Source organism: Limanda limanda, chromosome 10, assembly GCF_963576545.1.
Source record: "Limanda limanda chromosome 10, fLimLim1.1, whole genome shotgun sequence".
Lineage (NCBI taxonomy): Eukaryota > Metazoa > Chordata > Actinopteri > Pleuronectiformes > Pleuronectidae > Limanda > Limanda limanda.
Genome location: NC_083645.1, coordinates 12,332,783 through 12,357,108, shown reverse-complemented (window position 1 = coordinate 12,357,108; position 24,326 = coordinate 12,332,783). Strand labels below are relative to the sequence as shown.

The 24,326-nt window shown below is 44.8% G+C and overlaps 2 protein-coding genes across 2 annotated transcripts; both read left to right on the top strand.

The window, feature by feature from the left end:
- Nucleotides 1-58: 58 nt before the first annotated feature.
- Nucleotides 59-6,608, top strand: znf711 (zinc finger protein 711). Its single transcript, XM_061079281.1, has 8 exons — nucleotides 59-184; nucleotides 1,183-1,264; nucleotides 1,386-1,483; nucleotides 1,924-2,775; nucleotides 2,899-3,045; nucleotides 3,158-3,352; nucleotides 3,550-3,684; nucleotides 3,778-6,608. Exons 3-8 carry the CDS (start codon nucleotides 1,405-1,407, stop codon nucleotides 4,956-4,958), a joined length of 2,589 nt encoding a protein of 862 aa, XP_060935264.1. The 5' UTR covers nucleotides 59-184; nucleotides 1,183-1,264; nucleotides 1,386-1,404; the 3' UTR covers nucleotides 4,959-6,608.
- Nucleotides 6,609-10,712: 4,104 nt separating this feature from the next.
- kctd12b (potassium channel tetramerisation domain containing 12b) lies at nucleotides 10,713-14,102 on the top strand. Its single transcript, XM_061079580.1, has one exon. The coding sequence runs from the start codon at nucleotides 11,355-11,357 to the stop codon at nucleotides 12,204-12,206; it is 852 nt and encodes a 283-aa protein (XP_060935563.1). The 5' UTR covers nucleotides 10,713-11,354; the 3' UTR covers nucleotides 12,207-14,102.
- Nucleotides 14,103-24,326: the final 10,224 nt, after the last annotated feature.

The window sequence follows — 24,326 nt, the reverse complement described above, 5'->3', positions numbered from 1 at the left end:
CCCCCGCCCTCCCTCCCTCTGCTCGTCAGGAAGCAAGCTGATTGGCTAAGGCCTAGCAAAGAGTGGCCGGGGATCCAAAACTGCAGGCCGCACTTAGCTTACCGTCAAAAATAAACCAAAACAATAACAGACTAATCTGAGGAGGGGGACAAACGCCGATAGAGTCGGAAGACGACGTTATCAGGTAAAATTATTTTGAATCGATCGGAGGGGCATGTGAAATAAGTGGCGAGGGCCCTGTCGGCCGCAGCGGGCCTCTTTCAGCCCTCTCGAAAACAACATGGAAGATAATGCGGCACAAGCTGCGCCGCCTAGCTTAGCACGCTAGCTAGCCTGGAGGTCCGCGGATGTCGCAGCGACACGCGGAAAGAGCCTCGCGAGGCAGTTTGCATTGGTCACTTGTTGTGATGATTTCACCAGCGTGGCGACGTGTCGTGTTTTGATGACTAACTAGTCAAATAACATCGGTTATCGCCTTTCATGGATTAGCCATAATGCTAAAACAAAATGGCGCTCAGGGGAACAGCCCTAGCCTGCTGGCTAGTTAGCTCCGGTGGGTGGAGAGCGGTAGCCGCCCTGGTCTGCATTGCATAACGACTGCGGTACTTTCATTGGCGGCCATAAACTCGGAACCATAGCTCGGAACATGTGTAGTTTAAGATTTACGTCTCTTTAAGAAGAGACGTAATCCAGCACAGTGTTAGTTTTTATCCGAGAATAACACATCAGCGCGAACCAGGCACCCACAACATGACACCAGACCACTGCAGACATGACATGTTGGGCTCATTATGAACCGACAGTGCACTTCCTCCCACTGAACCCAGCAGGACATGTCATCCAGGAGCCGCTGCCTGTGAGCTCGTCCCCGCACACTGAGCGGGACAGTCCTTTGTCTCAGCTGGTCTCCAGCCATCAGGCTCAAGCAGCTCCAGGTGGAAAGCTACATGTCTGCAGGTTGAACCCCCCTGCAGTACTGCGGGGAGGCAAGGGATGGAGCTAGTGGTCAATAACACAACTGCCACCCCCCTCGGGGGCCGCACATATGGTTTCTGTCTCCGGCATTTTATTCAGACAGAGGCCATTATTTATGTCGACACCAGTTCCCACATCATATTCCTGAAACATTGTATAAAGTTTGTTTTTTAATGTCATTAATTCTTTGTTTTGTCTGTTTGTCAGAGGGATTGATTACCTTGATGGAAGAAGGCACAGCAGACACCTTATTGGTTTTATTTTAAGGGTTTTGTCATCCAATGTGAAGGTACGTATTCAATAGGAGTCAATGTCACATTGTCACAAGTTGTATTAACTTTCATTATCAGTAACACACACTAACAAAAGTGGAAGCAACCATGTAACACGTGTACACTGTAAATTTTCAGTCTTTTTCCGAGTAAAGAGATGGATCAAGGAGGAGGGGTGTTGGAACTGCACACTCAGGAGCTAAAGATGCCCCACGCTCTGATCATGCAAGACTTTGGTAGGTGGTCAAGTAGGATAAGGTGACAATGATTGTATTGCCAGAAACCCTTATTTTCCTCTTGCAGTATGCAGTCCAACACAAGTGTCCCCACGAAATCTAAAGATGAAAGCATGTGTAGATGAACTATGTAACTATTTCCCACATTAGAGACCCTCCCTACATGTACTAATTGGCCTCATTTGGTCAAGACTTTTAAATCTACAGTCCAAAGGTGATAGGGCGTCATAATAATGCCTAATAAAGTTACAATAACATTACATGGTTAGTCTGACATCCTCACTGCATACCAACAAGCTGATGATATTCACAGATGTTACAAGATGCTTTGACATCTTACCTGTAGTTTGAATGTTCAAAAAGCTGTGAACTGTGGTTTATTCATTATTTTGTTCTTGGAAACAGCTTCTTATTCGCCCGTCTCTTTCTTGTGCTTCCAGTTGCAGGCATGGGAGGTCTGGCTCACATTGACGGGGACCACATTGTGGTGTCTGTGCCTGAGGGTATGCTTCTCTCTGATGTGATGACGGATGAGGGCATCCTCCTGGAGCATGAGCTTGAGGTAGAAGGCCTGGAAACTCAGGTTGTCGAAGACCTAGAGACAGAGGTGGTTGAAGGACTGGAGACTGAAGTGGTGGAGAGCTTACACGCAGATGTAGAGGGCTTGGAGGTTGAATGCCTACAGACACATGTTGTTGAGCTGGAGGCTCACGTTGTCGACGGCCTTGAGGGAGAGGTGGAAGTCGAAGGTCTGGAAGCACATATAGTGGAGGACCTGGAAACAGACGAAGATGTTGAGTGCCTAGAAGCTCATGTTATTGAGGGCCTCGAGGAAGAGGTGGAGGTGGAGGGTTTAGAGGCCGAGGTTGTGGAGGGTCTGGAGGTAGATGTGGAAAGTTTGCAGTCTCAAGGGGTCGAGGCCCATGAAATGAACAGTGAAGACATGGTGTCCTCAGAACACAGTGTGATCATGCCTGAGAATATCCTGGGGACCGAGGTGGCAATAGAGGAAGATCTGGACCCCCACCACCACCACGTCCTTACCTCAGGCCTCATCCGGAGCTCAAACCACCACCACGATGACATGCCAGACCAAGTGTTTGTGGCAGAGCTTCTGTCGGACCACCAGGACAACACCCTGGACCACCAGCTTGTGTCAGAAGGCTTGATGGTAACAGAGGACGGTTCAGAGACCATAATCCACCATGAGCTGCCCACTGAGGCTGTTCCCCTGCAGACAGATGAGGACGATGATGCAAGAAGCAGCTCTGAGGATTACCTCATGATCTCCTGTAAGACCACCGTCTGATACCACAATTTAGATTAATTAACACTATTCTTCTGTAATGTCTTGATTATTATTGTTATTATGTTATTTGGGCTAACGCAATGTTTGGATTCTTGTGTCACTGTAGTGGATGAGGTGGGAGAGAAGTTGGACATAGGAGACACTCCCCTTGAGATCAGCACTGAGGTAATGGAAGATAAGGAATGCAAAGAGGAGGATGAATCTGAGGTCATAAAAGTCTACATTTTTAAAGCTGAAGCAGATGACGATTTAGGCAAGTCGCTTTTAAATTTAGCAATTTTTCCAGTCTGCTGGCAACACATAATTTTATGACACGAGATTACCTGTAGATTTGTTCCCATTCAAAATAGTTTTTCCGTTTCCAGGTGGAACAGAGGTAATAACGGAGGATGACTACCAGAATGGCCATCCTGACCTGGAAGCTGCATCATCAGGCCGATTGGGAGTTGGCCGTGACAAGATGGTCTACATGGCGGTCAAGAACCATCTTAAAGAAGAAGATGACGATGATGATGATGATGATGATGATGACAGTGATGAGGATGATGATGATGACATCAGTATGTTCCTTTGTGAAAAAGCTTTCTGTTCATTTGCGACAAGAACAACACATGTGTGCCTGTGCAGCAAAGATTACAGCTGGGATTAATAACATGTTTAAAACATGACATTCTTTTCAAGAAAAAACGTATTTGAAAATAAAAAATTAGACAGGTGCTGCTTAGTGTATTGATGTTGCCCTGTCATGTTTGTGCAGATAATACCATTGATCAGGTAAAGAATGGGGCAGCTACACCATTTCTGCAAATCCGAGAGGGACTGGGCGCCAACCGTGCCCTTAAGCCCAAAGCTAGGAAAAAGAAGAAAGGAGAGATTCGACAATCTCAGACTGGTATGGAAAGCATATGATAATGATGTAATAATTCACAATGACAAAATGTGACATCATTTTCTAAGCTGCATGCTGTTTTTTGACCTCTTCCAGCTGTTATCATTGGACCAGACGGCCTGCCTTTGACAGTCTATCCCTGTCACCTATGTGGAAAGAAGTTTCGCTCACGCGGCTTCCTAAAATGCCACATGAAGAACCACCCGGACCACCTGCAAAAGAAGAAGTACCAGTGTACGGACTGCGACTTTACCACCAACAAGAAGGTCAGTTTCCACAACCATTTGGAGAGTCACAAGCTGCTGAGTAACAACAGTGATCGCTCTCCTGAATACTCCGAGTACACAAGACGCTACCATGAATCCAGCCCCCGGGGCTCTGACAAGCTCATCGTCAAGGACCGGGAGCCCAAACTGCATCACTGCAAGTACTGTGATTATGAGACGGCTGAACAGGGCCTACTCAATCGTCACCTGCTCGCCGTGCACAGTAAGAACTTTGCACACGTGTGTGTCGAATGCGCCAAAGGCTTCCGCCATCCATCAGAGCTGAAGAAACACATGCGGACCCACACAGGAGAGAAGCCGTACCACTGCCCGCACTGCGAGTTCCGCTGTGCAGACCAGTCCAATCTAAAGACTCATATTAAGAGCAAGCATGGTGCAGATCTGCCCTTCAAGTGCAGCCACTGTCCACAGGCCTATGCCGACGCTCGGGAACTCCAGCGTCACATAGAGATGGTGCAAGGCCACAAGACCCACCAGTGCCCGCATTGTGAGCACAAGAGCACCAACTCCAGTGACCTAAAACGACACATTATCTCCGTTCACACCAAGGACTTTCCGCATCAGTGCGATGTGTGTGAGAAAGGCTTTCACCGGCCCTCTGAGCTGAAGAAACACGCAGAGACACACAAGGGCAACAAGGTGCACCAGTGCCGGCATTGTAACTTCAACGCTTCCGATACCTTCACCCTAAGCCGCCATATTTTGTCCTTGCATACGAAGGACCTCCCTTTTAAGTGCAAACGCTGCCGGCGAGCCTACCGGCAGCCTGCTGAGCTGAAGAAGCACATGAAGACACACAGTGGTAGAAAGGTTTATCAGTGCCAGTTTTGTGAATATAACAGTACGGACGCTTCTGGCTTCAAACGTCATGTCATCTCCATTCACACCAAGGACTACCCCCACCGCTGCGACTACTGCACTAAGGGCTTTAGGAGGCCTTCAGAGAAGAGCCAGCACATAGCCAGGCATCACAAAGACATGATGATGTAATGTCAGCACGCACACATACACACTCCTATTTCCCGAATAAATCTGTGTCACACAACCAGAGATAATTTTAGTGTATTATCAAAGAAACAACGGATGCAGGCTGTTGATGAAGACAACAACATTATAATTGCCGTTTTGTGTTGAAATGCAGAGGTGATGAAAGAACATGTTTCAGATGAGGGGGCTGAAGTCTAAAAAACTGAGTGGGGACAACTGTAAATTGTGTTTCGTTGCAGAAAATCACTTATGAACATATATTCAGGGTTTCAAATGTCTATATTTTTATACCCACTCAGCTGAAATGCTGCAAGATGACGACTTTGTCCTGTAAATCAGAAAGCGGTGCTTCGTGAACGTCATGCCAGTTCATCAGACCATGTGGATCGAGTACAGGGGACATTTGCCTCCACGGTGTCTATTTCCTCATCACCTAGCTTTTACTCTGACATTTGTGTTCAGTGCCATCTGGTCTTAAATGGGCAGAGCCATTCATGATTCATAAATTCAGTGACAAACATTATGCACCTTGAATACAGAAATTTTATTAACTATCAATTGAACTTTTAATCATTTTGGATTCTTTTACCAAGCCTGAACATATGGAGTTTCAATAACTGAATCATGTATGTTATAGGCTATATTCCGTTAAAGTGTTAAAAGATGAATCAGAAAATGTTCTGGTCTGAGAAGAAGAAAGGTTCAGTTGTTATTTTAGTATAATATCCCTATAGTGTACACAACACATTTCTGACACAGAAATGCTCTTATATCTGCTACTATGGTGCCGATAATTAACAGGCGTATTATCACGTGAACATCACAGATGGATGGACTTTGCATCAGATATAAAACTCTGAAGTAGTCGTATAACCGGCACCGTAAGTTGTGACGTTACCTATGCCACAGATGTGATCTCTAAGCTAACCATTTGATCACAATCATGCCGTACATCTGTTGGTATTTATCTTTTAAGCACTGATGAACACAGCTAATCAAAAACAAGTGATTTTTAACTCTCAAACATGCTGTACCAATACCATTCTCTCAGAGATTGTGTGTTTTGAGTCAGTAGAAAGCACTTTAATAATAACTGAATTTAAGTATATGTATGGGGACTATACATACATATATATCTACACATATATATGTATATACACATACACAGTGGGGCCGAGAGGTCTATCACCACTGTGTATCAACCCCACATGATAAAAAGTACACAGCTTTGTGAGTTGGTAAAGGTAAAGATTGTTTTTTGAGTATTGTCTTTAACAAAGTGGGCACGATCCATTACTGCATCAAAGCTGATATGTCATTGAAAGCAGTGGGTGAACCAGTTATTGTTTTGTTCTATGGATAAGTGATTGGATTTTGTGTTTTGTTTGTGCTCACTAACAAGTTCCCCATACCGTAGTCCTACAGTCCCTAAATAACCCATCCCAATCCCAAGCATCGGATTACTCCCTCAAAGTCAGTGGTCATCATATTGGCATTAGTCGTAAAGTATGCACATATGCTGTCTCCATGAAATTAATTGTGGTATATATTAAAAATCCCTGCATTTTGTGTACCTTAGTCTATATTTTCTTTCAGTCTGATTGTGGATAAACTACTGGTGGGGAAGAACCAAAATAAACAATTATCTTTTTACCCTTTTTGTCGTTTGTCCTGCACAACACAATCAACTTGACATGACATCCTAAAAGCCTGTCATTAGCTCAGGGTTGGTTGTAGCAGATCTGTTTCTTGTTCGGTTGGTACTTCTTCATTTCTCAGGTATTCCAATTTATTCAGGGATCTGAAAGAATATCCAGTCGTCTTTGGTGCAAACCTGTTTCATATTGGACATCATGCAGCTTTTTGGTCTTAACTGAAATAAAAATGGAGTTTAAATCATTCCTAAACTACAACTTGTTTCAGCAGAGGCCTGTCTATGGTTTAAAGTCTGTCTATGAGTGTGTTTGTTCTTGTGGTAGCAGTTACTTTGTCAGTTTCAAGTTCACAATGCAATCAGCTCTTATTGTAAGATGAAGAGTTGTGGACAAAGCTCAGTAGTGCTGTTAACAACAATAGCTCTGTTCTAACAAAGCATCCCAGGAGTGTGACAGTACCGGGACTGAAGAAACCACAGAATCATCTGACTTTAGTCTCATTATTTACACATGTTGGTTTAAAAAAAGTCCTATTGTCTGCGAATTGTGCAGTAAATAACGTGAAGCCTATCCCTAGTGCTAACAGCAAATGTAATTGAACATACAATGGGTTTATCCCTTTCACATATTGTTGTTTGTGTGAGTAAATGTGTATCATAGTCCCGGGTCGGTCCCAAGTGTGTAAATGTTGACATACTGAAGCCTTCCTCAAGTCGAAAATTGACAACATGACTTGTCAGTGGTTTTTGCAACAGCCCTCAGTTACTCTTATATACTTACAGTACTTTACATTTCAAAAGATCAATAAGTGCGATAGTGATGAAAAAGGAACCACGTTAATGAAACCGGTCTACATTATGCATATTTTATAGAGAGGATGTGATTGGTTATGGAAGTGTCCTCTGTTGGAGAGAGAGGGCAAAAACACAGACGGAGCCAGGAGGAAAGTAAAGTCGACTGGTTTGATTAAAAAATTGTAATCTGTAATCCCACTGTGAATGTGAGGTGTTCCTCATCTGTACTCAGTAGAGCGCTAAAATCCACATTTTTATATGAGACATATTAAAGAAAGAAGGAAGTGGTCTTATAACCTAAATGATTTATTTTATTAAAGATAGAATTGTTAAACAGGGAAATAAAGATCTACAAATGAGTCACTGAAAAATGTATGTAAATGTGGAAAATAAAAACCCAAATGTAATGAGTTCTTGTCATAGACTGTATATAACAATGGAAGACATGACGGCTCTCTGAAAATGACACCAAATTGTCTCGATTGGCACCAGGTGGGTGGCTGCAGTATAGATCATACATCTCAACTCCTCCGGGTTAGTGGATGGAACATTGACAAAACTAAAAAGTCAAAATAAAAGTAAAATACATTTTTCTTCAAGATGGTGTCTGTCTTTTCAGGTCACTGTCATCACTCATTTTCAAGTGCAGCATTCTTTGATGCTATAGAAATGGCGTGAAACTTTTAGATTGACAGCTGCGACTGACTCGCTATTGGTCCAGCACTTCCAAAGGCGCAAGATGCCAGCATTCATGTCCCGGATATTTCAACTTCATTGATTCATCATTCATCGTCGACAATCCCTCTACTATTTTGGTGGAAATCGGTTTAGTACTTTTTGCGTAATCCTACTAACAAGCAAACAAATACACAAACTGATACAGATGAAAATATAACCTCCCGGGCAGAGATAACAAAAAAGACACATCTTCTCCCTCTTTGCACATGTGGATTGGGAAGCAGCTCTTCAACACACTGTAGAAAAATATACCTGTAAAGTCCGCCTGAGACGTGCTGCAGACGGGTCGAGTTTCCACTTGTCACCTGTCATGAAAGATGTATGACGCCTCATACTGAGGGAAATGAGGCCGTTCAGACAGGTTCACACGGGCCCCAGTACAACCACCTGAGAAAACAGAAGCAACAGCCTTCTCATTTCTGTTGAGCCCATCCAGTGTTCATCTCATAAATCACTTGATGGCGCTGCTGTCAGCACAAACCGCTGAGGACGCAGAGATCAATATGAAGACATATCCATGAGATCCTCACTGAGTAACCTCCTCTTTTCTCCCCCTATATAATCCAACTCTTTAGTGTGAGTTGTGGCTCAGCTGGTTTTTCCCTTAACACTTTCAGATTTAGCAGCAGTAGGAGCTGTAGGTATATTTTCCCGCTTCCTGTCGAAAGTTATGCTGAACTACTATCTCTCTACCAAGGGTTGCAGGACTCTTATGATCAGAGAAGCATCAAACTAACTATCTCTCTCTCTCTCTCGCTCTCTCTCTATCTCAAACACACACACACACACACACACCAAACAGCCTCCAAAGGCCATCACTGTGATGAGCATTGACAGACAAACGCAGATAATCCAGCCTTTGCAGAAGGTCAAACTAATTCATTAAATGCAGTCGTTTTGCCCACATTTCTGAGGATCAATGGTCTCTGGTGTGGATGTGATTAGAATGATGAAGCTGTCTGTCCAAATCTTGCTGATGTGCAGGGATTTTAAAACCGGTGAGTGAAAGGCAGGGTCAGACAAACTTTAAAAAAAAAAAAAAGTAATTCAATCATGAATCATTGAAATCAGTGGCACTGGGTTGAGATTTGGCAACACAACCCAAATATTTACACAGTTCTGCATCATAGGCATTGTTTTGGATATTAAGCTTTGGCCTGCTCGACATTCTGCTATTACGCAGCATAATTCCGACAAAGGAGCAGAACATGGAGCTGGGACTGTGTCAGCACTCCGTCTCATTGGCCGACAACCCTGCCATATCACCTCCAGATCCATGGCCCACATAACCAAAGTCGTCCAAACCAGATTGTCTGCGAAAAGGCTTTCTAATGCCGCAAGCCATCTGGAGGGGCCTCAGGGAAATCAGCACCAGACCGCTTCGAGACGACCGAAACTGCCTGCTGATTAGGCAGAGAGACGACTGTGTGGTGGAGTTAACCAAAGAAAAGGACACAGCGAGAGACAGAAAGCATAAGTAGCAGGCGGCCTGTCGACTTTTCATCGACAGCCACAAATAAAACAGAGGTTTCATTGATTGAATCAGTACAACTATTGGGAGTTCAGATGAATCAATATCCATGGCAACTCAGCAGAATCATGAAAACCATGTCGTATAATTGAAAGCTCAGGAGGAAGCTGGGTTGTGATAATTCATGTGATTAATTTTCTTTAGAATTTGATGTACTACATTTATTCCAACCGATTTCACTTTTGCTCTTGTTTTTACCGTTTGGCAAACTTACTCTTTCTTATTTGTGTTTTCTTGGTTTCTTGGAATATTTTGTTTACTTTCTACACTCGGCTTCATAGTAATTTAGGTCTCTACCTCAAAGCCTTCCTGAGTTAAATTAAATGTTGAATTAATGATTTTGTCTTGTAAGAGTGTCCTCCTGAGTATTCACTAGATGTCACTGTTATCCCATCCTTCTTTAGGAGGCTCATCCACTGTGAGTGCTCCCACAAATAAAAGCAATACAATTAAAAGCACAACCATTCACCAGTCAGTGGCTGCGTTTTAATGAGGCTCCGGCAAATAAGAATTTGGCCTTGGTGTTTTTATTACACTGTTTACTCCATCAAGTTGCCAAATTGAGAAATAATGAATCAAGGCCTGAGGGAAGCACAGGTTTCCTTTCTGTTCTCTTACCATTTATAATAATGAAGTTTTTGATGTGATGTCAAAGGAAATACATATTAAGAGTCCAGTTAGTAAGGCTTCTATAAATAGATCATGTGGCCTTATCTGCTGAGGCAATTTGGGGCAATTAACGTTTCAATACAACTTCGAGGGGGAAACTAAATTGCCCTGATTTCTTTAAGGAGATTCAATAAAGAGCTGCCAGTTCTCCACCGCTCCCTGAGGGACGCAGGCTGTTCTGACCTGGATCCCAGCAGAGGCGCGTCACGGCGTGTGGGCGGGGCTTACCGGGATGAATAATGCCTTATCCCCCGGTTCCGTTGCAGCAGAGTTACAGTCTGACACGAGAGAGAGAGAGAGAGAGAGAGAGAGAGAGAGAGAGAGAGAGAGAGAGAGAGAGAGAGAGAGAGAGAGAGAGAGAGAGGACCTGTCCGTGCACACACTGACACCACACCAGGGGATGGAAAGGTCCGAGGTCTTTTTATTCACCTTCCTCGTCTCCCACTACGTCGGGAAGATCCTCTTCATCACGTGGCTCTTCACCAGCGGGACCCCCACGGAAAGCACCAACTATGGATTGCTTAATTGAAGTTGGGCCACCACCGGATCCCGTTGACGCCAGGACCACGGAGCGACGTTAGAGAGAGAGAGAGAGAGAGAGAGAAGTTGGTTATGGACACTTGCGCAAAGCGAGCATTTCCTGATCTCAGAGCTGGAGCCAAACGCGGACTTTCATCCACAGAGGAGCGCGACTGTCTGCGGGTAAAGGACAAGATGGACAACACGTCTCTTCTCAGTGCTGATGAAACTCTCTGCACGATGTTTTAGTACGAATGAGACGAAGCTGTAGTTAGAATAGAGAGAGAGAGAGAGAGTGTGTTTGTGTGACTGTTCAGTTCCTCCTGGATCTGATGTGAGTGTGGTGGACAGCTCTTTTACGCGCAGACCCATTGCGCGCTGCGTCCGTCACCACAGGAGATCTGTGACAGGCAACAGGCCTCAGCCGCCACTGTGCAACCCAGAGAGTTCCTTCAAGCTGCACCATAGTGCACCTGTGTGGCAGGAGGGAGCCATGGCTTTACCAGTTAGTAGCATATCTGTGGAGGAACTGCCCTTCCCAGAGATTGTAGAGCTTAATGTTGGAGGCCAGGTGTACATAACCCGCTTCTCCACCCTCACAAGTGTGCCAGACTCCCTGCTGTGGGAGATGTTCAGTCGAAAGTCGGCCAAAGGTCTGGCCAGGGACACCAAGGGGCGCTTCTTTGTGGACCGGGATGGTTTCCTGTTCCGTTACATCTTGGATTACATGCGGGACCAGCAGCTGGTGCTTCCTGACCACTTCCCCGAACGCGGCCGCCTGCAGAGGGAGGCTGAGTTCTTCAACCTGCCAGAGCTCGTCAAGATGCTGGTGCCCAAAATCAGCAAGCAGAACTCGCTGGGCGACGAGGGGTGTCAGAGCGACCCGGAGGACTCCTCACCCGGGATTGACACGGCCCGAAACCTCAGCTCACAGGGGGCTGCAGCTGCTGCCTGTGCCAGCCTGGTGCCCGGTGCCCTGGATGGCAAACGTTCCGGGTTCATCACCATCGGCTACCGAGGCTCCTACACTCTGGGCCGTGACAGCCAAACCGATGCTAAGTTCCGCAGGGTTGCCCGAATCATGGTTTGTGGGAAGACCTCCTTGGCCAAAGAGGTCTTTGGGGAGACGCTCAACGAGAGCCGTGACCCCGACCGCCCACCTGAGCGCTACACGTCCCGCTATTACCTGAAGTTCACCTTTCTGGAGCAGGCCTTTGACAAGCTGGCCGACGCAGGCTTCCACATGGTGGCCTGTAACTCGACAGGAACCTGCGCCTTTGCCCATGAGCAGACGGACGACAAGATCTGGACCAGCTACACTGAATATGTGTTCTACCGTGAGTGAGACTATATCGGCTTTGTTCCCCCCGGTCCTCCACCTTCCAAGTGCCCCCCTTCCCTTAGCCTCCAGCCATCCCGTCTCTCTCTGACGGCTCCTGCACCAGTAGATGTTCCGTAGATGTTGTGCCCCTCCATCTCTCTCTACAGCATCCAGCTTTTTACCCTATGAACAGTGCGCAGCAGCGGCCCTGACTCTTCTCTCCGCTGGTCCAATCTGCAGCCCTCCCCCACTCAAACCCAAATCCAAACCCCCACCTCATCCTCAGGTCCAGCTCTTGCCTTTGCCTAAGCCGTCGCTCCATCTAGCTGTAGCCCCCCCCCCCAGTCCTGAACCTCAGCCTGGTCCTGCAGAGACTGATACCTGCTATGTACTGTCTCCCCTCTGTACTCTTTACATTGCATCTGCCTCGGTGAAGCACAATACTCTATCCTAGAGCTAACTTTGTTAAATAAGCAGCCCGTTGTGTCCATATGACGAATGAAACCAGTCATAATGGGCATAAAGGGAAAGGGCTTCAAAGAGATTGGCCGTGATGTACAGTGCTGTACTTTGCCTGCTTACTCGAGCAGATTGGACTCTCCTGCTCCTCTGAACTAAATTACCAAATAATTGGACTTCTTATCAGCCTTGAGGGATGTGAGCAGCCCCAGCACAAGAAAAGAAGTGTAACACAGAATCAAATTTCCTTCAGTTTTTATTAAATATGTCCAGTACCATGTGGATAGGGAACGTGCCATATACAGTAGTTAGTTTTTTCCTGTCCAGTAATGAATGATTGAATGGGGAATGATATAGTACAGCCACAGGGACGGTGGTAGGGGGGGAGGTTGTGCATTGAACTTGTTTTTGAAGGGAAAAACATGTAGGTGTGTGTGGAATGCCCTTTTCACAAGGAATGAATGAGACACAGGCTTTGATTCAAAGGAAAACAAAATCGCGTAGGTCTCGTAGACAGAAAGAAAAGCTGGATGAAGTGTGTGTATCGATTGTACTACAGAGCTTTCAGTATTTTAATCAGCCACGCTGGGAGGGCGCAGGAGGCGGGAGGCGTTAGATCACTCACAGCCCACTGCTCTTTGACATTTCTTTGCTCCATTAGACTTTTAAGAGCATTTTGAGTGAAGTGCGTCGTGGGACAGGATTCACACCACGACTACATCTTGTTTCCATGAAAAAAGAAAAATGAGCTTGTCACTTTAGTGGACCATGTGTCTGAATGTTCTGTAAACAACAATGTTATTCTTAATATTCGGTTCAGTATTAGTTGAAGCTGTTGCTTATTTGATGATAACTCTCACTTAATGTGAGTGAATACCCGGGAGAGAAGGGTAGGATTACGCTGTAGCTCAGCCAAAGCCCAATGTTTTCTCACCACTGTAGCAAAGGGCATCGACAGGGCATGTTTATAATGTGCAGGTCTGAATTCAGTCATGAAGGAGCAAGTAAAGAGTTTTTTCTAGTTACAGCCTCAGGACTGGTCTGCAACATCATATATACCTCAGCTAAAACACAAACTGAAGGGAAAGATCCAGGTGATGCAGACACAGAAAGGAAATGTAGAAGCTGTAATTAGATTTTTAAAGAACAAGAGCCACGAGTGACTTTTCAGTCGAGAGGCAGCCAGTAAGGCGATACAGTGCAGGATTTCACCTGAGGTGTCAGTTTGTAGTTTTGGCAGAACGTCTGACAGTGACAATAAATGTATTCTGAAATGTCTAGAAACGGCAATGTTGTGTTTCCGTGTGATGACGTGCTGTTTACATCTGAGTCAATATGTGAGTCCTGCAGCAGTGTGTCACTGCAGGCGTAGAAAACGCTGAAATCAAAAGTGTTCAGCAAAAAGAAAAGAAAAGAACAAAAAAAGCAAATTGATTTGTCAAATAAAAGATGTTTTCTTCATATTTGGGTTGTTTATGTTCCATTCATAACAAAGCATTTCCACAGTCTTGAATGGCATTCCACATAAACTTTCTGGGAAGTGGTTCATTTTCTACACTTCGACATTTTAACTTTCAGTGACAATACAACTCAATCACATGAGAAAGCAATTCAACATTCCATCTCACCATTCCCCATTAAAATAAATGTCCCTGGACTTAAACTCTGCTTCATATTAAATGTTGAACACTCTGCCCTCAGGCACCATCTTCCTTCCATCTGCTTTCCCCCATTTTTTTTCTTCCTCAGCCTGGACTTGTATGGAGCGGTTGACCAGAATATAGAGCCAGGGTAGAAATGAGGACATGCACAGATAAAAAGCTCCTTCAAAGCAGATTGAAAAAAACAACAACTTTGTTGCCAATAATTGACCTAATTATTTTGCACGTCACAAATCTCGAAGCAGACTGGACAAAAAATGCAGGACGTTGAATAACAGCTGTTAAGGCTTCATCCAAAGCAATGATTTGTCCCATTTCAAAAGATTAGAAAGGTTTCTTGTCTGCTGTCAATAAAAATACCAGCTCTGAGAAAGAGAACAGAGAAGTGGGCCATAGGATTTAAACTTGTACAAAACAGCCAGGTGTGTGTTTATGTCAGTTATGTGTCTGAGGTGGTCACATGTTAAAGTCTGTCTTGTATAAGCTTTTGTTATCTGGTGATTATCACATGTTAATTACCTTAGAATAAGACCTGTGCACCTGATCGCTGCCTGGCCTAGATAAGAGCATCGCTGATGAGCTCCACATAAAATGTTAAAATATTTATGGGGCTCCTTTCCTGGAATAACAGAAGATTTTTGTGGCGAATGTATGATGAATTCTCACACATAGGGAAGTTACAGTGCCTGCTGTAACACACACACACACACACACACACACACACACACAGCATTCCTCTTGTCACTGTCCCCTGGTGCACCGCTGCAAGACGGGGAGCGCCAAGGTCAGTCATTAGCACAGGAATGGCGAGACATGTGTGAAATTTCAGGCATCGGTGTCCCGAGCCGCTCTCCGTCTCTGTCTCCGGGAGTTACCTTGAGACTCGACATTCAACAGTGGATGTGCGAGAAGTGTTGACACTCAGACGTGGAGCGGGGGGGTCGACAGGCCACAGGCTGTGAGGACATGCTGCTGCTTGGGATTGTTTCTTTTTGCAATACTCAGTTGTGAAACTTGAGGCTGAAAAGCGAGCACACCTGCTCCTGTGCAATATATAAGAAGCATGCTCTAGTTGTGTCACCGGGATGGTACGCCTGTCTTATCCAAAGTGTCACAATAAAAGATATTTTACCATGAAATGCTGCTTCTCATGTCTTTTGGAATATAGCAGATTGCATTTGACGGACCTGCTCACCACACAGCACACAATCAATTCTTTTACACATATTTTTTATTCCTACCACAATAGTTAACGTTAATACAGCTCCTCAGAAAGCTTTTGTTATTCATTATTGAACTTTTGCCTTTGTACCCTGAGAGAACAAGCCTGTTCCCTGCAGCCTGAGGCACGACCCATGTCATGTTCCCGTGCTGCTGTCGTCACTGTAGGCAGCTCCTGGTGGCAGCGTGCCGTGGCCCCGGTCTGCTCTCCCCTCTCAGAATGGCCCCCTTGTGTCGTATATCACTTCCCCTGTTTGGAAAAAGAAAGGAGAATGGGAGCGGATTTACGTCAAAGGAGAACAAAAAAGAAGGGGGATTGGAAAATGGGGCAAGGAAGTGAGGAGAAGCAGATAACCTGGTAGAGGAAGAGATGTGTCAGGAAGAGAGTGTTCAAGTGCTGGAGAACTCTGTGTTCTCGGCTTATGTCTCCTCCTGATTAACTTCAGAGTGAAGAGGTTCTGGAATGGTCCCAGCATGCTGCACTGGGCCATGGCTGCAGTGTGATGTCTTCCTTACTGGCCTGTCAGCTCCGTCAGCACTCACAGAGGGATTCAGTTACATCATCGATCCGCAGGATTACTCAGCACGGCTGGGATCATACAGTATATATCGATTCATAGTAGAATTGCATCAACAAAGGAAAGGAGGGAGACTGTATTTTCAGTCGGGTGGCTGTGAATCGTGAGCTGTGCCTTTAAATTCATGCAGCTCAGGTTCCCAGGCTGCATCTTTCATGAACAGCATCAGCATATGGTTTATGGACCCACGATGACTCATTTTCTCTACACTTTACACCGATTATACTATCGGATTTTGCCTTCGTGCTGTCGTTATGTTCACCCTCCACATTCGGCCGCAGCCATCTGTAGCTCTGAACTTGTTTGTGTCTCCACGTTGGGATTTGCGTGCCAGTGCATTTTGGCTCCGGTTCCCTTTTTCCGCTCGTGTGAATGTTTGCTGAGCAGGTGGGACGAGTATTCGGGCCTCTGTGTCGGGTGGGTCAGCGCTGCATGGGGGGGGGCACTCCCTGTCTCACTAATGTGCTGAGCATGCAGTTGGCATCTCTGAACGCCCAGCGACGCACAAACACGTGCACAATGTGAGGGAAGTTACCAGGAAGAGGAAGCCCTCCTGCGCGACAGCTAATGAGTCGGAGCAGCAAGGTTTTAGATCCGATTACCCTCTTCTCACTCATCATAGTGATTAGTTAAAAAAGCATTAGCAGGTAAACAAGCAATTTACCTCCTCTCTTGACAGTAATAACCTGGAGAGGTCCACGCTAATATGGAAACGCTGCTAATTACCTGGGAGCAGCGGCAGCCAATGGGAGGAGAGAGCATGCCGCCTCAGGCCTACCGCAGATTTCTCCATCAACAAACAAGATACATGAGTGTGTGTGTGTGTGAGAGAGAGGGGAGTAAATGGCATGTTGTGTGTTTGCATTCTTTTGTTTGTTTTCACATGTGTGCGTGTCCCTGATGACAACACGGTTCACCCACGCTGCCATACAAGCCCACATGCGCGGAGTACAGTAGCGCCGGCTCGGGGCATCTTTGTCTTATTGTGCGTTGGGTTATTTATAGTGAGCCAGGCACTAAGCCAGATGTGTAACTCCATTGCACCGCTCTATCCTGCAGCATGGGTACACATGATTTGCTGCCTCTTCCACCTTCTCCCTTGTTCTCCTCCTCCTCGTCACACATGTCTCCTACAGAGAGCAGCTGTTTCAAAACATATGAAGCCCCCCCCCCCCCCCCCCCGCAGGACTTTATCATGCAAGGTCAGTGGGCAGTCCCACCCGAGAGCACAGGCAATAGGTGGTTTGAACATGGAACCAGAACTCACAGATGGAAAAGGTTAGAGCAGATTAGATCAGTATTGATGTACAGTGCTGAGTCTTTTCATCCATCTCTTTATTATTCCGCTTTACTTCACAGTCTTTTTTTCCTTTCTCTTTAAAAGCCCCAAGACACAGAAAGAAAAAAACTGACAAAAAGAACTGGAGATGTGTGGAGACACAAAGCGAAAGGAGGATGGGAATGAGGGAGCATGAAATTAGTCGGCGAGTGAGTCAGAGAGTCGGAGTCAAGTTGTAGGATTAAAAAGAGGAGAGCAACAAAAGAGAGGATAACCCAAGTGGCAACGGTCTCCAGTACAGCAGCACAGAGATTGTAAATGTGTGAGGAGGAGCGAGAGGAGTGAGGCGGCAGCCGTTTAAGAGGAAAGAAGCAGAGAGGAAAACGTATAAACTGTGAGGTAGATTGTGTAAACTGAGCAGGAAGCTGTGGCAATAACTGACAAGATGTGACTGTTAATAACGTTTCTCCTGAAAAGCAGAAGGTCTCCGTCCAAAGGAAAATACACATGAGTTACAACTGGTACAACAGGAGGACACAGAATTTGTTTTAAAACGATGTGCTGATGCACCCAAATGAAAAAGTTGAATATGGCCCTCGAAGGATGTTATAAAAATGTAAATGGCCCCTTGATTGAAGAAATGTTCCCCGCCCCTGATTTAGACGGATTATTCCAACCACACTGAAGAGATTTCGAGAACAAATTTGTAATATTATGAGAAAACATTAGTTATTTAATGAGAAAAAGTCTGTGTGGGACTTTCTTCAGAATAGACACAGTGTCTACGAAAAGATCTTGTCCTGATATTTATGATAATGTGTCGCAGTATGTTGTTGTTTGTGAAACCTATACTGAAGTATAACCTCACCAGATGCCCCACATTCTTCATTTTAATGCAGGCAACAGACTGATCTCTAAAATAACATGCAGCCAAAAATTATTATGATGATTATTATACATTTTCATTCAATATTATTACTTGATTATTTCAAAATTGCATATTTTTCTCATAATATTAGAGAATGCTGTGTATTTTTCTCTTTAAGTCACCCATCCTACAAAATGATCAGAACTGTGAGTACTTTGTGAGGAGGATTGTTAATACAGTTATTAGATTTTAGTCCTAATTATTTGAATACAGCTTTATGTTATTTTAATTCTTGTTAGATTTGTTGTCTCATATTCTTTAGTAAGATGCATTTAGAGCATTTAGTGTGAGGGACACTCAGAGAGCACATACCTCCACCAAGGCTAACACCCTATCTCACAATGTTAAAGGAACTGAAAATGCATTAAATCTGCTCAGAAAGCGAATGGCTTCCTTCTTGTTCCATGTCCCATACATCCACAAATTTTCAACAAAATCAGTTTGAAAACAAAGCTGCGTGTATGCTTAAAATATTAACTCACTTAAAATAATGCCTAAGCATAACAGCCTTATTGTGTATTGTGTTGTGTCCACTGTGAATCCATGTTGTGCAAGGACCATGAGCAGTTAGTATCTCGCTGTAGAGCAGTGAGTAGTAGATGTGACTCGGTGCTGTTGTGCAGAAGGTGATTCACCTCAGCCATCTGGAGGCTTGGGCTCTAATCTGCTCCTCTAATTATCAGTAATCTGAACAGTCAGGCTTGTCCTTGGTGCTGCAGTCGTCCTGGGCACGGCTCGACCCTGGCTCAAACCGGGCTTGAGAGGAGAAGCAGGTGGTGGGTGACGGGGGCGGGGGGGAGATGGGGGCTCTGCATCAGCTGAGGGGGTGCCAGGACAGGCTTGAGGGTGCTTATTCGCAGTCTGGTTGCGGGCTGTGGAAGCCAGGCGGCGGCTCAGGGCGTTTAACGCAGGGGGAAGATAAAGAGGTCACATGAGTTCTGAGCAAGCCTGCAAAAAACACACCATAAAAAATCATATCGTAATATTTTATTACCAAACTAGTTCAGTCCCAGTTCTGAACCTTCATGGGTGGAATGGTGTGTTTGCTTGTCCTGTGGTAAAGCTCTGGAGATACTTCAGAATTATTCCATGTCATTACTAAGTCCTCCTCGAACAGATCTACAATAAACTGTCACTTTTGTGTACAGGACGTTGTTTGTAGAACTTTTTATAAAAATGGTACAGAGTTCAGTTCGAAAACCTTGTGTTCATCCTTCCTGGTTTATCTGCAAAATAAAGCTTTTATAGTCAACATTTGTCATGAAATAAAACTGAATTTACTTAATTCGTTTTTCGTGTTCGTGTGTGGATTTTATATAACTATGAATGATTGACACTTAACTTTTCAAAATAAAAAACGAATTCAGCTTTGCATAATGCTTTACAGCAGCAACAAGAGCGTTGTGTTTCTACTTTGAAAACGAGCTGCTTAAGAGGAAGTGATTCTGTGATTGATGGAGATCAGCAGCCGCGACACTTGCCAAGTGTGAAGCGGATTAAATTGAAGGTTCCGAAGCCACGTACAGAGACAGACAGACTTTTGTCTGGCGCAATGTTCTCCTTCGAACATCTCCCTCCCTCTCTATCTTCTCATTCATTCTCTGTTTGCTTTTCTTACTTAGCTGCAGCTCCAGCTGTTTCTTCAACATCGAGTAGACTGACAGATTTGTAATTGCTCGGAGACCTGTGAATGTACTCCACTGATTTGGATATGGACGACTGTGTCAATGCCCCATGCATGCACAGTTTAGTCCGAGGAATATAGTGCCACCATGTCTGATTACGCCCCCGTATGTATTCGCTGTGGCAGCAATCGGAGAGGAAAGACAATGAGTGAGCAGAAGTGGTGAGGCCCACTCTGTCAGGCACCATACAGATCATTTCACAAAGCAGATGTTGGATATCGGAGCTGAATACTAGGTAATTAGATATAAAACATGCCGTAATTGCCAAACTTATGTAGCGTGAGCTGAAGGCATATGCACAACACCACACTGGGGATGAAAGGCTTCCTCTTTGGTCTGACAGACATTGCTTTGCATTTGTGGAGCTCTGGCTCCTGCACATTATCGTGCCGTTACCATGGCAATCGTTTGCCACTCTCCCCATTCTCGGGTCACAGCACCTGTCGGCGGACACAATGACTTTTAAAAAGAGCAAAGGCTGATTGATCCGTCATATTAAAGGTAATTCAGAAACAGTGGATACGTTCATGTTGAATTCCCTTCACTCCACATTCAAACATCTCTAGGTATATCATGCTGATTGTGTGGAAATATAAACTATAATGATGACTGTTTTGTAGTATTTGACAACACAACACAAGAACAGCCGAGCTATAAATTAAACTTAAATTACATTAAATAACAATCAAACTCGAGACCATGGACTGTATATAACGATCTACGACGCGTCTCCACTTCCTCCCACTATCCAGAAATGATGCCAAAATATCGTGCATACGAATGCCACCATTTTGTGCATTTGTAGCCGGGGTCAGTGCAGCAGCGATCGTTTTGTGGAGTCGTGATCGCGATACACATGCTCAACGCATCACAAGTCATTTTCAGCTTTCCATCACAACATTTCACCTGACATAATAAATTAAATTTGCTTGAAAAAACAAGCACTCATTGTGATAAGAGCTACTTAAAATGACATAAACCATCTTTCAGAACAAAATATTTGACGTGTATACTCTGACTTTTATTGTTTGGTCCATGTCCCATCCACTCACATGGAGGAGGCAGGGTTTATGACCTAAGAATGTTCTATTTGACTTATTTGTTAACTTGATCATGATGATGATGATGATTATTATTAATACAACAATAATAATAAACAAATATAATAATAACTACTGTATTTTCAGGGAACTCAAAGACACTTTACATGTGTTAAAATGATCAGTGAAAAAAAGATTTGTTCGCATTGGGTCAGGATGATAGTGGCGATATAACTTCCCACAAACTCATCCCGGTTTCATGTCGTCTGAGTGTGAGAAGACACAGTGTGCTGGTGAAATATAAAGATCTAGGTGAGAGTAACTTTACACAGCGTGGAGGAGACATTTGTGACAGAGTGGTGCTAAACCCTGGCAACAGTGACACATTAGAGTTGCTAATAGCAGTAATGATGGCAGACGAGAGATGTGTCACACTGAACAGATGGGAGGGAGAGAGAGAGAGAGAGAGAGAGCGAGAGGCAGATACAGAGAGGAGACAGTGTGAGAAAGTGCTTTGGCTTTTGCATAGATCCCTGGAGAAGTGGCCCAGGGAAAAAGGGTTGAGTGCACTCTTTCGCTGCTCTCCTCCATAAGGCTTAGTGGTGGAGGAAAGCATGGAGCCCATCCCCCAGTGGATTATTCCTCTGACACTGCTAAGCCCCAAAACTCCCACATCCATGCAGCCCTCAAACACATGTATTCACTATGAGAGACAGGGAAGGCAGCACACACACACACACACACAAACACACACATGGTGGAGCGCATGTGCCAACCCTCCTTCCCGTCCCCTACATCCTCTGTCTTTATCTGTCCTTCTTTCAAATGCCAATACATGCCCAGGATACACACAGATACACACACACAGACACACACACACACTTACTGAATGAACGCACATGTGCTTCCTTGCACAAACACACAAGCTGGCACTCACTTTCTGCTTTATCTCATTGGCACTTATTGTCTCTCTCTCACACACACACACATGCAAACACACAACTACAGTATGAACACTCGTGCGCATGAATGCAGAAACACACAAGATGACACTCGCTTTCTACTTTATCTCACATATGGGCTGTGCACTTTTTGTCACACACACACTCACACACATGCACAGCCGCATTCAGGTATTCAGAAAGCCAAGGCAGTGGGAGAATATTCTGTGCCGCCTCCATTTGACACAAGCAGCTTTTCCTCTTATGTAAGATGGGTTACCGTGACGATGAGCGCCGTGGAAGGAACGAGTGCGGGCCCTCGTGGATCTTTGTATGTCGGTGCACATGTGTGTGTTTGGGTTGTGAGTCTCTCGCTGACATATTGTACCTGTACATCTCTGCATGAGAGGCGGAGAGAGGAGAGATGAGCTCTGCCTGTGTATTTTAATGGGCCGTAGCAGCTTGTACTGTATGTGGCTGCTTCACTGTGAGAGCCAGAATGTGTGTGATTAATATTGTGTGACTGTGACTCCATTAGATGATGCAGTGCATGAGCAGCACGCATGCAGGGCTGTCGTTACCCATTTAACTTGGGGTAAAACCAGGTCCACTCTCATGTGGGTGAACGTTTATGCATCAAGTATTTTTATTTTTTTTCCATCGATGCAGCATTTTCTGAAAGTCCCCAACAATGAGACAAAAACTCTTTTCTTCTGGGCATTTGCAGCCACAGCAGCTTTGCACCATTTCCTGTCAAGGCCTTCTTGAAATTGCAGTTTGTTGTTTACAGAAGCAGCATGAGGAAATTGACAAATCAGGATTCTCCAAAAGGGATCACAGGAGAAGAGAGTGAGAGTGCATGAGGATTTTTGGATTGCTTTTTTCCCCTAGTCCACCCTACAACAACAGAAAAGAAAAACAACTATATCTGCTGTGTTCTACGTGGTCAAACCCAGGATAAGTGCAACATGGAAGCCCCTCCCTCCACCACACACCCCCCAAAAAAAGGATGCATATTGGAAAGTCATCGACTTTACAGCTTGGTTTGCTGTTCTCTAGCCACAGTGACAATCAAAGACGAGTGGGAGGTGGAGTAGAACGCCCACTTGTTTCGAAAATATTGTGCTTGTAAAGAGAGTAAGAGAGGGTGGGGGGGGGGGGTCAGTTCAAAACGGGTGATGGGCCTTCAAATACCGAGAGGTGCAGAATGTGCATGTGCCACCTATTCGGAGAAGTGGCACGGCAGCACCCGCCTCTGTCCTCACACAGAGCCGAGATGGAGAAATCAACACACCGTGAATAATGGCTTGTCGGGCTCCAGTCAGGAGGTTTCATGCTCCCCCCCCCCGCTCAGCCACTCTGCTTCTAGGATGAAACACAGGCAAACAAAAGCGAGGTGGAATTCTGCATTTGTGTGAAACTGTCCTCTACCCTCCTTATCGCTCATTTCCTTCCCTCTCCCACGGAGCTCCTTCTCTCTGCTAATTTCTGTTTCCATAATGTTCCGTCAAGCTCCTGTGCCAGCATGTGTTTACTTTTGTGCTCCTGGAGACAAAGACTGTGAAGCTTAGAGCCGAGGTGCTCGCGGCTATGCCAGCCACATGCTACTGACACACTCTGATAGGAACAAAACAAATGGAATCCAATTTTTGTGCAGAGTTTGCCTGTTTCCTAAAACCTTCGAACAGAACAGATGCCTGAGTACACGGCTTTGTCCGAAAGCACCCACTTATTCTCTAACCCCTAAAGACTTCTATATAGAGGACTATATAGTGAGCACATCGGCCAAAGAAAAAAACACTGCACTACTTTGTGCATTTTCTCCCTTGATATCCCTTGGTATTAATGTTGAATGAAGAAATTAACTCGTGAGCAGCAGTTTGTGCAGTGATGCACTGCTCTGTTTTTATTATATATTTTCCTCACAGATTTGTCCCGTGCCGGTCATAAAACAACAAACTACACCATCGTAAATATGACGGACTTATACTAAAACAGGCAGTTTTAAAACCAGTCTGTAAAAACGCCTGCATATATAAACCTTTGTTTATCCATTGCAGTAATTCACCCTGTTCTCTCTGCCCTCTCTCCTCTCGTCTCTTTTGCTTAATTTTTCTTCTTGTCAATGCCTCAAGTGCAATGCATGATGGTATATTTTGCTTGCTTACTGACCATCAGTGATACACTACTTTTCACGATGCACTGTGGGATACAATCAGTCCAACACATAGGTTTTCACCCAACACTCAGCACTATAAAATGGCAAATTCACTATATAGTGATTGATTTCAGACACAACTTAAATATTCCTCTCACTTGTGAATTTTCATAGTAAGTTCATTAGTTTTATTT